The sequence below is a fragment of the Pseudorca crassidens genome, chromosome 11, assembly GCF_039906515.1.
Source record: "Pseudorca crassidens isolate mPseCra1 chromosome 11, mPseCra1.hap1, whole genome shotgun sequence".
NCBI lineage: Eukaryota > Metazoa > Chordata > Mammalia > Artiodactyla > Delphinidae > Pseudorca > Pseudorca crassidens.
Window position 1 is genome coordinate 45,697,393 of NC_090306.1, and position 13,819 is coordinate 45,711,211.

At 49.5% G+C, this 13,819-nt stretch overlaps 1 protein-coding gene across 1 annotated transcript; it reads right to left on the minus strand.

Annotated features, from left to right (window-relative positions):
* Nucleotides 1-1,265: 1,265 nt before the first annotated feature.
* KRT79 (keratin 79) lies at nt 1,266-12,116 on the minus strand. Its single transcript, XM_067696659.1, is given in 7 exon segments — nt 1,266-1,337; nt 1,548-1,712; nt 7,135-7,230; nt 7,354-7,414; nt 8,704-8,745; nt 8,747-8,922; nt 11,643-12,116. Coding segments are annotated over 7 exon segments (1,086 nt in total).
* Nucleotides 12,117-13,819: the final 1,703 nt, after the last annotated feature.

Genomic DNA, 13,819 nt, shown 5'->3' on the forward strand with positions numbered 1-13,819 from the left:
TAATTTGTTGATAGTGTTTAAAAACACTATAATTTTTTTTTTTTTTTTTTTTGCAGTATGCGGGCCTTTCAATGTTGTGGCCTCTCCCATTGTGGAGCACAGGTTCTGGACACGCAGGCTCTGCGGCCATGGCTCACAGGCCCAGCCACTCCATGACATGTGGGATCTTCCCGGACCGGGGCACGAACCCGTGTCCCCTGCATCGGCAGGTGGACTCTCAACAACTGCACCACCAGGGAAGCCCCACTATAGATTTTTTTTTTTCCACTATAGATTTTTGTATGTTGCTTTTGTATCCTGTCACTTCACTGAATTCATTGATTAGAGCTAACAGTTTTTTTGTGGAGTCTTTAGAATTTTCTACATATAAAATCATGTCATCTGTAAATAGAGAAAATTTTACTTCTTCCTTTCCAATTCTAATGCCTTTTATTTCTTTTTCTTGCCTGAATACTCTGGCTAGGACTTCCAGTACTAGCTGAGTAGAAATTATGAAAGTGGGCACCCTTGCCTTGTTCCTGATTTTGGAGGAAAAGCTTGTGACCTTTTACCACTAAGTATAATGCTCTCTGTGGGCTTGTCATACATCGTCTTTACTATACTGAGGAACATACTGAGATATGTTCCTTCTATACCTACTTTGTTGATAGTTTTTATCATGAATGGATGTTGAATTTCATCAAATGCTTTTTCTACATCTGTTGAGATGATCATATGATTTTTAATCACAGGATTTTTTTATTTTTCATTCTATTAATGTGATGTATCACATTTATTGATTTGTGTATGTCAAACCAACCTTGCATCCCAGGGTTGAGTCTCACTTGATCACAGTGTATGGTCCTTTTAATGTGCTGCTGAATTCAGCTTTCTAGTATTTTGTTGGGAATTTTTTTGCCTCTATATTCATCAGGGATATTGGCCTGTAGTTTTTTTCCTTGTAGTGTGCTTATCTGGCTTTGATGCTAACCCCATAAAATGAGTTTGGGAGTTGTCCTGCCTCTTGGGTTTTGGAGAAGTTTGAAAAGGATTGGCATTAAATTTACCAGTGAAAATTTACCAGTGAAGCCATCTGGTCCTGGAATTTTCTTTTCTGGGAAACTTTTGATTACTGATTCAATCTCCTTACTAGTAATTGATCTGTTCAGATTTCTGATTTCTTCCTGATTCAGTCTTGGTAAGTGGTATGTTTCTAGGAATTTATCCATTTCTTCTAGGTTGTCCAGTTTGTTGCTTATAGTTGTTCATAGAAGCCTCTTATGATCCTATGCGATCTCATTCCTGGTGTCCCTCAGGTTGTCCCCATGTTTCCCAGCTGTCACCTGCAGCTCCTTGTACTGGAGGCAAAGAAATGACAGTGAGCTGTCAGATCGTTCCAGGCCCCCATGGGTAACCACTGACCCCTGGGCCCACCCTCACAGCAGGATGTGTAGGCTGGATGTGTTTGGCCCCGGACCTCCGAGGAGCCCAGTTGCCCAGGCCTCTCACAATGGGGGAAGGTGCTGGTGCGGGCCTAGCCCACATCCTTGGACTGGCCATTCTCTCACCTTGGTCTGGTACCAGGCCTCGGCCTCAGCCCTGCTCTTCTGGGCAATCTTCTCATACTGGACCTTAACCTCGGCGATGATGCTGTCCAGGTCAAGGTTGCTATTGTTGTCCATGGAGAGGATGACACTGGTGTCAGACATGTGAGTCTGCACTTGACTCAGCTCCTGCAAAAACAGAAATAGCTGTCACCAGTGCCCATGCTCCAGGCCAGGGGTCCCCAGGTGGCATCAGGAGGCCTGTGCTCTCCCCCAGGCTCCGCCCTAGAAGGAAGCTACAACTGCCAGGAGAGGCCTCAATCTCTCCAGCTGGAATGGGGCTCCCAGTTTTATAGACATCTTTCTTTGTGTGGATTTGCAGGCTTCCAAGAGCTTAAAGAAAGGGAAAGGGAATGTGTGCTGACTGGACTCCAGCTGGTACCAGGCCTGAGCCAGCACATTCACCTTTAATTCTCAGAACACCCTGTGAGACAGGCAGGGCCACAGCTGGTCCACAGGGCGCTTCTGTGCAAATTAGAAAACAGCACTCCTCTGGACAGAGGCAGCCAAGTATGGGCCTGATTCAAACGCCACTCTCTGCTCAGGCATTTAACAACTTGCATCACCATTCACAGTGGTCCTGACATAGGCAGGTGAGAAACAAGGCTTGGAGAAAAGAAGTGACACATCCAGGGTCACAAGATCCAAGGTCATCCAGTCTGACCCAGCAGGGCCCAGCCTGGAACCAGTCAGGTGAGTGTCCAAAGCCCACGTGTTTTCCTCTGGAATACACTAATTATCTATAGTCCATGCTGATGTTCTGGGCCCTCCCTGTGTTTCCAGGACCATCAGCTCTCACACCTAAAACGACGTTTAAAGATGCCGAGAACGGTATGTTGGGCTTTGAGACCAGCTCTTATCACTAGGTCATGACTGTGTTGACTCCCAGTTGGGCTCTACCTCTATCTTTCCCGTGGTCCTTCCTGCCCTGGGCTGCAGACAAACTGCCCCAAACCCCAGGTCCGATCAAATCCCTCATCCACTCAGTGCTCCTCAGTGGCTCCCAAAGGGAAGAAAATCTTCCGCCTCAAAGTCAGTACCTTCCAACATATTCTGGTCTTGTCTCCAACTTTGCTCACACGCTGCCCTTCACTGCTGCCAGTGGGATTACAGTAGATAGAAGAATGGCAAGAACAATCCACATTAGTGGACGTTCCCCGTGATCAGGCACTGTGCTAGGCACTTGACAGGTACTAACTCATTCCCTGCCCTTTCCCAATGGCACAGAGAGCAACTTGCCCAAAATCACAAACTATTAAGCAAGGAGCTCAGTCTCAAACACAGGGAGTTTGACACCAGAACCTGAGATGATACAGACTAAGATGGAGATGGGCATAAAGAAAGAAAGAACTACCTCTTGTAATAAACTACAATGGAAAAGAATCGGGGAAAAAAGAATATATATATATATATATATATATATATATATATATATATATATATACCCGAATCACTTTACTATACACTTGAAACTAACACAATATTGTAAATCAACTATACTTCAATTAAAAAATAAAATTATAAAAAAAGAAAGAAAGAACTAGCAAAGCCAAAACTGACATCTGTATGGACATAGATTTAAATTCTCAAATTAGATTCTCTTTTAAAAGGTGAAATGGGTTGGGAGGGAGAGGGGGCAGAAATCCAATCACTAAAATATTTATGGTTTAGTGAAAAGACCTGAGCTCTAGGGACTTCCCTGGTGGTCCAGTGGCTAAGACTTCGCGCTTCCACAACAGGGGGCGCAGGTTCGATCCCACATGCCACGTGGCGTGGCCAAAGTGTACTAGAAAAAACTAAAAATTTTCTCTTAAAAAAAGACATGAGCTCTAAAGACAGACAAAGCTAAGTTCAAGTCCCCAGTCTGACATCTACCAGCTGTGGGACCACTGTCATCACTAAGCCTCACGAGGCCTCAGTCTCCTCTTCTGTAAAATGGCCGTGATAATACCTTCCTCATGCAGTTGATCTGAGGATTCAGATCCATACGTGGCCCATGGTGGGAGCTCAGTAAAATGAATCATTTGCCCAGATTTCTCCAAAAGTCAGTCAGGATGCCCGTGAGGCATGTGCCACAGAAAAAGTCATTCTGTCACAGTCGTGCGTTGCCAGCATCATCTTGCAGCATCACCCGTCACCCTCCCCAGCTCAGGGTCCCTCTACAGTCCCATGCCAGAGCGTGGTCCTGAGGAAAATTAACTTGGAATTTTTAAGACAAGGAGGCAAACACTATCTACCAGACACCATCAAGAGTGGATAAAGGTGTTCTTGCTAGGACTAGAGGATAAAAAGTTCAGGCTTTCCAAAGAAAGAGCTAATGCTAGTGGAGAGAGAACTCTGTGGATTAAAGGTGTGAGCTCCTTAGACATCTGGGGCCCTGAGGGGAGGGAGCACCCACGCATGGGAAAAGGAGCCAGAGGGGCGAAGTGAGGGTACTGGAGCTGGATCCCGGAGGGAGCCCCCGGACCAGAGGGAAGCCACGAGGTAACTTTCCTGCCCTGTACAACACACCAGGGATTGGTGGCTGGCCTTCTGGATTTCCTTGAGATCTGGCTTGACCAAAACCAGACCATGAAATCGATTACCGAGTGCAGTGTTAGCCATCACGCCTGGTATGCAAGCAAGGGAATGACTGCTCTGGCCTTCACTCTTCCCCCCACAAGGAGGTGCCCACAGACATGGGGAACTCTGACAGGAAGTGACCCTGGCTTGGTCCCAGCTCGCCTTCCCTGTTCATCTCCTCATCCATTTCTCCCACACACTTGACGCCAGGTCACCTGCTGCTCCCCAAACACACCGTGCTCTTTGGTGCCTCCACGTCATGGCGCAGGCTGGGGCCCTGGCTGGCAGACCCTCGCTGCTCCTCCTTCAGAAGTCCCGCCCTTCCTTCAAAATCCAACACGAATGCTGTCTCCTCTGAAATGCCCCCAGACCTCCCAGGGAGGGTCAGCCACAGCCTGCCCCATGCACATTATCCCTGTCCCAACATGGCTCTCGTCACATGGTAACCCACAAAGGCAGACTGTCCTTCTGTGGTCGTGTGGAAGGTATTCAGCCACGTGTGTCAAACGGACAGGGAACAGCAAAGGAAGGGAAAGCTTTTTGAGAGAGTAGGAAAGCTAGTTCCTACCCATTCAGAGAAGAGGAGCTAGGCACCCTTGACCTGTCCTAAAGGAGAGTCCACCCTAAGAGAGGAGAATAAGGAAGCTCTGGATGGTGAATGCCCATCAGTGATCCCACTAAAAAAGAAACTGGGGAGGCACCTAAGAGATCAGCATGATGGCACAGAACACTCCCCAACAAGCTCATCCCGACAGGCGTGTAGAGATGTTTGAAGGGGAACAACACAGCCAAGGATGTACTTGGAAAAACGCTAAGGCCAGTGGACAGGGGTCATTAGATAAACTCTAGGTGTGAAGAACAGGGAGGTAGCATTGGGCTAACCCTACAGAAGACCCAGGCAAAGCCAGCAACTCAACTGCTATGTCATTTGCTCTTTCCCATCAAGAAAACAGTCATCAAACTGGAAAGGGCAGGATGCTTGAGAAGAAATGGAAGCCAAGACAGACCCTGAGGGTATGAGAGACCTTGGCCTTGTTGGGAATCTCAGGGGTCCAGGCCAGAGGAGCAAATCCTAGGACCCCATGGCCATGGCCAAGGAAATAAACACCCCTGGAGATCCATGAGAAATATAGACAGTAGAAGAGTTTCCAGAGCCTGAGACATGAAAACGTCCTCATTTTCAAAGGGGAGAGATTTAGACTTCTCCAACTTAAACTTGATATCAATCTCCTATGAACCTCTAGAATGAATTCTAAAATGTGAGTGAGAGGCATGGAGCCAGCAAGACTTCCCTAAGGAAAAGTCAAACCAAATAGATTTGATTCCACGGCTGTGTTACCAAACTACTCAAGGATGCCACAGATGCTATTTGACCAAGACTTTCTTTGGAAGACGGCTTTTTTTCCCCTCTCTTTGGAAATGCTTTTTTTCTGACATTCTTAAAAATAAGACAGAAAAATGTGGGCCAGATGATGCCATGGTTCACTGGATTTTAAAATAACTGAGCCTCTTGAAACACAAATTATTTATTAGTGACACAAATTATTTATTAGTGGAGTGATGAGATCAGCCTGGTGGGAAGTCACCAAGGAAGATCTAGCTCTTGGACGAGGACTCTTTTCTTGGCTCTGTCCGCCTTAATGTGTTTTATCAATGATTTACACTGAAATGTTGTAAAATAACTAAACTGAAAGTTTATCAGGTCTGCAGATAACCCAAAGCTGGGGCGTCAGTAATATATCCACTTAGCCATTTGGACACCTCCAATATATGGATAGGAGAATCAAGTTTCAAAGCACCCACAGTGACCTAAAATGATGAGACGGAACCACAATAACATTTCACAGGAAAAAGGAGAATCATTAACTCTTGCGTTCAGTTTCAAAAATTCAGCTGCCCAAATACAGGAAGTTGGAGGACAGGGGATGCATGTCTCACTTGAAGGCGTTCACGTAAAAAAACCCAGGGAGCTTTTAAGGGGCAAACATTGTGAAATGGCTTCTAAAAATAACACATAAACTAGTACAATATTAGGCTGCATGAATAGAAGTCTGTATCTGTAACCTTCCTCCCCACCTCTCTGTTTTCTGGATTCTGGACTAAGGATGCTGTTTCCCCAACTTTCTCACATGCCACAAATGTCAGTTCACTAATCGTCCCGACCACTAAATTGTTGTCATATGACAGACATGTGTCACATGGAAGACAATTGGATACGTGCAGCCCAGAGGGCAGAATCAGGGCCAATCAAGAGCAGAAGTCATGGGAAGAAGATTCAAGTCAGCTTTCCAATACGGTTGTTCAACAATGGAGATGCCTGCCCTAAAAAAGAGTGAGCTCCCTGCCTCTAGAAGTATTCAAGTAGAGGCTACATGCCCCCGTCAGGGATATTAGAGAAAGGGCTCTTATTCTGAGCATAAGGTTGGCCTTGGGCTCCCTATTGAATCTAAGAGTCTATCATCAACTCATGTCAAGTTCAACCCTCTTACCTTGGTCTTCAAAGCCCCCTTGTTTCCTGGGACCCCTCGTAGATTCTGTGATCTACCTGCTACCCACACCTCACCTCCTGCTCTCACATGGAATTTCAGTCCCCACTCTCTGTCCATCTCTGCTCCTGTATCCCTTGCTCCATTACAAACTGGGCAACAAGGGGAACAGTATAACAGTCCAAGGACCAGGTTTTAATTTCAGAACTGCCTCTAACTAGCTGTGTGACCATGGGCAAGTTACTCAGAGCCTCAGTGTCCCTGACTATAAAAGGGAGACAGTAATAGAATCTATATTATGGAGTTGTTGAGAGGATTATGTAAAAAGCTTAGCTCAGTTCCTGGCCCATCATAAGCACATAAACATGGAAGCGAGTACTGATCCAGGTCCAGGTGCTATATTCTATCAATTAAGTTGCACTAGTGAATTCTGATCAGACTTCCAGGGGGAATCCCCAAAGCTGTATGTGAATGTAAGTATCCTTGTCCATTGGCTACCTTACTTCTTCATAAAGATGCCTCAAGAACTCCATCTCCTCTATCAGGATGTCTATCATGCCATGCAGATCCATTTGGCCCATGTATGCAGCACCCACATCCTGGGGGCGAGAGAGAGAGCAGGGCGGTTGGCTCAGCCCCCAGGGCTCTCACCTCTCTCCGAGTCAGCCCAGCACCCTGGCAGCCGAAGACCACCTGCCCCCACTCCCTGCCACCTCGTTCACCTTCTTGAGCATCACAAACTCGTTCTCTGCGGCAGTGTGCTTGTTGCTTTCATCCTCATACCTGTTACACAGGGAAGACTCAGCCCAGCCTCCCCCCAGTTCTGCCTTTTAAGACATTGAACCCAGTTGGCTTTAAGGAAGCCCTGATGGGTCCCACAATGGCCAAGAACACCTTTGGGGAGCAGTTCTGTAATGCAGCTAACCAATGAAGAAACAGGGATACAGTCTTTAAACATTCCTCCCACTTCCTTTGAGGAAATGAGCACAGTATTTGTGCAATAATATGGCAATTGAGAGCAGCCATCTCTTTGGATCAGAGCCCTTGGGAGGCTTTATGGGAACAGGTTGAAGATGTGTCAACAATGATTAACCTTTGCGTTCACTTTCTACAATAGGATGTCATTGAAAACACCAACTTCTCTCCAACTGTTTTTGCAGAGAATTTAAGGTTTAGAAATTGCCAGTGTCAAGCAATGGGAAAAGATATGAAAGTTTATACCTTAAATTTATAAATATACAGACCAACCAATCATAATATGTGAACCTTATTTGCATCTTGATTCAAGCAAACTGTATTTTTTAAATTTATGACATTTATGGAACAATTGGAAATTCAATTGTTGATTGGATAGTTGGTGATACTGAGGATTATTGTTTCAAAAGATTTAGGTGGGGGCTTCCCTGGTGGCGCAGTGGTTGGGAGTCCGCCTGCCGACGCAGGGGATGCAGGTTCGTGCCCTGGTCCGGGAGGATCCCACATGCTGCGGAGCAGCTGGGCCCGTGAGCCACGGCCGCTGAGCCTGCGCATCCGGAGCCTGTGCTCCGCAGCGGGGCGAGGCCACAACAGTGAGAGGCCCACCTACCGTAAAAAAAAAAAAAAGTAAAGATTTAGGTGTTCTTAGGGCATTGTGTTTGTGTGTTATTAAGTCACGTTATGCAGATGAACTATATGAATATATCCAGTAAAAATAGTTGTGAATGAAATGACATGATGGCTGAGATTTGCTTCAAGACAATAAGGGAAGAGGAAAAGCGAGTGAGTAGGGGTGTAGACAAAATAAAATTGGCTATGAGTAGACAATTATTAAAGTTGGGTAATGAGAACATAAATGTTCATTACACTTTTCTCCCTACCTTATAATATTTTTTCATCTTACAACAGTACACAGTGTGACAATCCTCCAGGAGGCAATGGGTCCAGGACCTGAGCCCCCGAGGGAAGTAGCTCTGTCTGGACACTCCCCCAGCTGGGTCCCTGGACCCAAGAATAGGGTGGCCCTCTCTGGGGAGATTTCCCAGGCTGACCCTTCCCCATCCCCACGTGGCCCCAGCCTATCCAGCTCTCCTCACTTGCTCTTGAAGTCCTCAGCGAGATCCTGCACGTTCTTCAGCTGAGTCCAGCCTCCCCTGCTCGCTCTGGAGGTTGTCCAGCTTCCCCCATAGGTTGTTGATGAAGTACTCAAAGAGGGGCTCCAGATTGTTCCAGATGATGCCCAATTTCTGGCCCTGCTCCTGTAGCATCGCCCACTTGTTCTCCAGCACCTTGTTCTGCTGCTCCAGGAACCGCACCTGAGCCAGAGCAAGAAGGGTAGCTGGCGCCAGTCCCAGCCCCAGGAGGGACCAAGGACCTGGCCCATCGTCACCATCTGTCTTGACCAGGACACCACAGGGCAGTGCAGGGCCTCTGTCTTGCTGTGGGGAGGAGTTCCTGAGTGAACAATCTTTGCTGGAAAAGACAGTCCAATCCAATGACAAGGACTCTAAAGAGCTAATAAACATAAAAGCCCAGCTCCGGGACTTCCCTGGTGGCGCAGTGGTTAAGAATCTGCCTGCCAGTGCAGGGGACATGGGTTCGAGCCCTGGTCTGAGAAGATCCCACACGCCGCGGAGCAACTAAGCCCGTGCACCACAACTACTGAGCCTGTGCTCTAGAGCCCACGAGCCACAACTACTGAAGCCCGCGTGCCTAGAGCCCGTGCTCCACAACAAGAGAAGCCACCGCAGTGAGAAACCCCCACTCAGAGCAACTAGAAAAAGTCCACATGCAGCAACAAAGACCCAACGTGGCCAAAATAAATAAATAAATTTAAAAAAAAAAAAAAAAGCCCCGCTCAGTCAGTCATTTACTTCCTGAACCAGGAAGAAGTCAAGTCACTTCTTCCTGGGTCTCCCTTTCTCACTTATCCTGGGTAAATCAAACTAGATCAATGTTTCTGAGCCTCAATTCTGCATCAAAATCAAAAATTTTAATGCAGATACATATATAGTATACGTGTATATATAGGTACATATGGATATATACAAATATACATACAGAAAGAGAGAGAGAAAGAAAGCAAATGTGACAAAATGCTAAAAATTGGTGAATCTGGGTGAAAGGAAATATAGGAATATGTTGTACCATTATTGCAACTTTTCTGTAAATTTGACATTTTAAAATTTTTTTTATTTTATTTTTTTTTGCGGTACGCGGGCCTCTCACTGTCGTGGCCTCTCCCGTTGCGGAGCACAGGCTCCGGACATGCAGGCTCAGCGGCCATGGCTCACGGGCCCAGCCTCTCCGCGGCATGTGGGATCTTCCCGGACCGGGGCACGAACCCGTGTCCCCTGCATCGGCAGGCAGACTCTCAACCACTGCACCACCAGGGAAGCCCAACATTTTTTTAATTTTTAAAACATGGATGTCCAGCCCTATTTCTACAGACTCAGAAGGGTGCTCATGGCGTGAACTTAATGGGCCCCCAGGGGGGTTCTCTGCCCAACCAGGATTTCAGGATATCAGACACGGACAACCTGTCAGGCCTCAGCTCCCAGACCATGGTTCTGAGAGTCTGAGAAGGTGTTGCTTGTTTGACCTCTGGGACAGTCCCACAAAAGAAACAAAAGTCACTAGGGGAAAAGGTGAGGAGGTGGGCAGAACAGTTTGCCTCACCCTTTGCCGTCAGGTCTCTCCAGATCCCACCTCCACAGCACCCCAGGCCCACAGTCACGTGGCCCCAGGGCACTAGGCAGCAGTGACGAAAAGACCTCTTTATGCCACGAACTTGAGTCCCAGGGCTACCTCTGCCTCCAAGTACCTGTATGATCCTGGGCAAATCACTCAACCTCCCCAGACCTCAATTTTCTCTTCTTAAAAATGGACACACGGGACTTCCCTGGTGGTCCAGTGGTAAAGAATTTGCCTTCCAATGCAGGGGACACAGTTTCGATCCCTTGTCAAGGAACTAAGATCCCACGTGCCGCAGGGCAGCTAAGCCTGTGCGCCACAACTAGAGAGAGAAAAAAAAAACCGCACGCCACAACTAGAGAGAAGCCCACATGCCACAACCAAGACCAGACGCAGCCAAAAATAAGTAAATAAATAAGTAAATAATCCTTCAAAAAAAAAAAAAAGGAACACACTATCACTAGACTGATTTCTCATGAGATACTGTGGGTATCATATGAGAAAGGGGACATGAATATCCTTTGGGAACCCACAAATCACTGAACCAAGGTATGGTCATCCACCAGGATTTTCCTCATCATGGTCCCACTGCCTGGGGGGGCTCGGGGTAGAGGTAGACAATGCAGCAAAGTGGACCTGGAAATGCCAGAGATTACTACAAGAGCTTCCCTAGTTGGCCTGAGGGCCAGAGGAGGAGTCAGGACACTCCCGATCTGGGACAGATCAAACTGCATATCCCCGGGTCATGGTGACCTGGTGACCACCATGCTCATTTTCCACCCCAAACTGAGCTCCTTGGTTGGAACAGTGAGGAAGAATTGGAGAAGGGAAAAGGAGACTTCCCCTAGGACCCCCCCCACCATTGTGTCCTGATCACATCTTTGTCCTTAGACCTCCTCCAAAACCAAGAGAACAGGCAACAGATGGGGTTCCTTGGAGACTTGACACTTGAGCCCGTTTTCCCAGCTATAAAACAACAAGAGGCAGTGAGGGCCACCCCACTAAGAAGAGCAATGAGGACAATCCACTGTTTAATTGGGGGACAAGGCTGCCGTGTAACCCCATTAATGACGACTATAAGAAAGGCTGCAACACGGTCAAGCTAGGCTGGACCAACAGTCCTCGTGAGTGGACTCGAGATTCACCATCAACTACAGTAAAGACGGTCCAGCCATTCGGGTCCAGGCGTCCCACGCTCAGGCCAGAAGTGCTCCAAAGGTCATTCCATCCACTCCAGGCCCCAGTGCACATGGGCTGCACCAGCCTCCGCCCAGCCCACCCTCTCTTAGGGGCCTGGCTTGCACTCCATGGCCCCTCCCTGCCTCCTTCCACCTCGGCCCACCTTGTCGATGAAGGAGGCAAACTTGTTCAGGGTCTTGATCTGCTCCCGCCCCTGGGTGCGCACCCGCTGGGTCTCTGGGTAGATCTCCACATTGAGGCAGGTCAGCAGGCTCTGGTTGACAGTGACCTGCTGGATGCCTCCAGGAGGACAGGCAGGCCCGAACGTCTGCCTGCCAGCCCCCGGGCCCATATAGGCCCCACCACCAAGGCCGAAGCCTCCCAGGGCCTGTCCAGATGAGGCCCCTCCAGCCACGCTCACCAAGATACTCTTGCTGGCCCCCAAGTTATAGAGGCTCCAGCTGCGAAAGTCGCCCGTGCTGGGGCCACAGTGGGCCCTCCCCCCGCTGCCACCACTCCGGGACACGGTCACCCAGCTGATGCTGCTGGGGGCCCGGGAGCCGCTGCCTCCGCTGGCAGAGTTAGAGCTGAAGGCCCCTTTGGTGGAGTACGTCTGCTGAGACGCGGAGGACCTCATGGCTGCAGCAGGGCTGGAGTGCAGGCCGGGAGAGCTGGGAAAGAGCACGGTGAGCTGCTGGGCCACTGATGGCTTTTTTATCTTTTCCCGGCTCCTGGGCTCCACAGACACTCCTGCCCCATCGCCCCTGGAGAGAGGGAGGGGCCCTGTTGGTCAGGGGAGTCTCCTCTCCCATAGCGGGAGGGAGGGGCTGCTCCCAGTTATTGCCTGAGCTCCAGAGCTGGGGCTTAGCCGAGACTGTCTGGGGCAGGATGCCACCCCCTTCTCCCCCCTGGGGCGCTCCTGACTTGGAACAGGATGATAGGGGCTGCCATGGCCACCGCCACCACGCAGTGACTGGCTGGCCTCCTCCCACCCAGGCTTTGTGGCCACCATCAGTGGGGCTCTGTTCTGGGGTTGGTCCCAGTCCCCTGTGGTAAGCCAAGGCCCCAGGGCCCAGGCTGTGCGGTGGTGAGGGCACAGGCATTGGGCAAGGGGCTATGGAAGAGGGTACCCAGACCTGTTCCAGTCCCACCTTCCCAGCCCATGGCCTCGGTGCCTCCTGGCAAGTCCAGGGTGTAGGGGCACAGGTGACAGCCTGGGGTGGCATAGGGCAGGCAGCCTGATCTTTTGTCATACGCTGGCAGACTGTCTGCTCGGTGGAGATCCTGTGCTGGGCAAAGGGGATACAAAGACAGAAGAGGGTCCCTGCCCAGGCTCCCGGGCACTAAGATTCCTCATGCCACACAGTGCAGCAGAAAAAAAAGAAAAAGGAAGACGTAAGTGTCCAAGAAAAGCCCCAAGAGGCCTATGGACACCCCAGTCTTCCCAGCCCGCGGAGCCCCAGTGCTCAATCCAGAAAGGCCAGGGGGTTCCTCAAATCACATCGCAGACACTCCTCCACGCCCCCTCACCTCAGGCTGCTGGGACCAAACATATCCCCAAGGGAGAAATGGGAAGCATCAGTGTTAGTCAAGTGTTAGGACGAGGGAGTTTTGAGGACCTGAGTTAGAGATGATTCCTCCTCACCCACCTTAGCTTTCAGCAAGGAAGGGGCACCAAGAGGAGAGAGACTTGCCTGAGGAAGGAGCAGAGACAGCACTTGCTGTGGTCCTCACACAGCTGCCAGGGCTAGAGCTGGGACTCTCAGCAACTGTGTCCCCAGGATCCCAAAGGAAAGGACATGGGACCACCCCCACAGGAAGGCAGGCAGAGAGCAGGCCACTCCAGGAGGCTGTGGGATCCTTTCTAGAGCCTCTGGGAGGCTACAAATGGCTCCCAGTTGCCTGAAGGAGTTGAACCCAGCCTCCCATGGAGGATGGGGTGAAGGTGCTCACAGAACTAGTCCCTTAATGCCCAAGAAGGATTCTTCTCCCTGCCTAGAGTTAGAACACCAGGCACTTGGGGGAGCTGGGCTGGGAGATGAATCCCCACTGAGGTGTATGTCCTCGGGCAACATTCAACCTCTCTGGGCCCCTTCACCTCTGCCTATAAGCAAGGTCCGCCAGGGAAATCCTTTCAAAAATCACTGGCCCCCACCTCTAAACACACCCTTTGACATGGCCCTGCCCACCAGATGGACAAGACCCAGCTCCACCCACCAGTGGGCAGGCATCAGTCCCTCCCACTAGTAAGCCTGCACAAGCCTCTTAGGTCAGCCTCACCCACCAGGGGGCAGACACCAGAAGCAAGGGGAACTACAATCCTGCAGTCCATGGGACCAC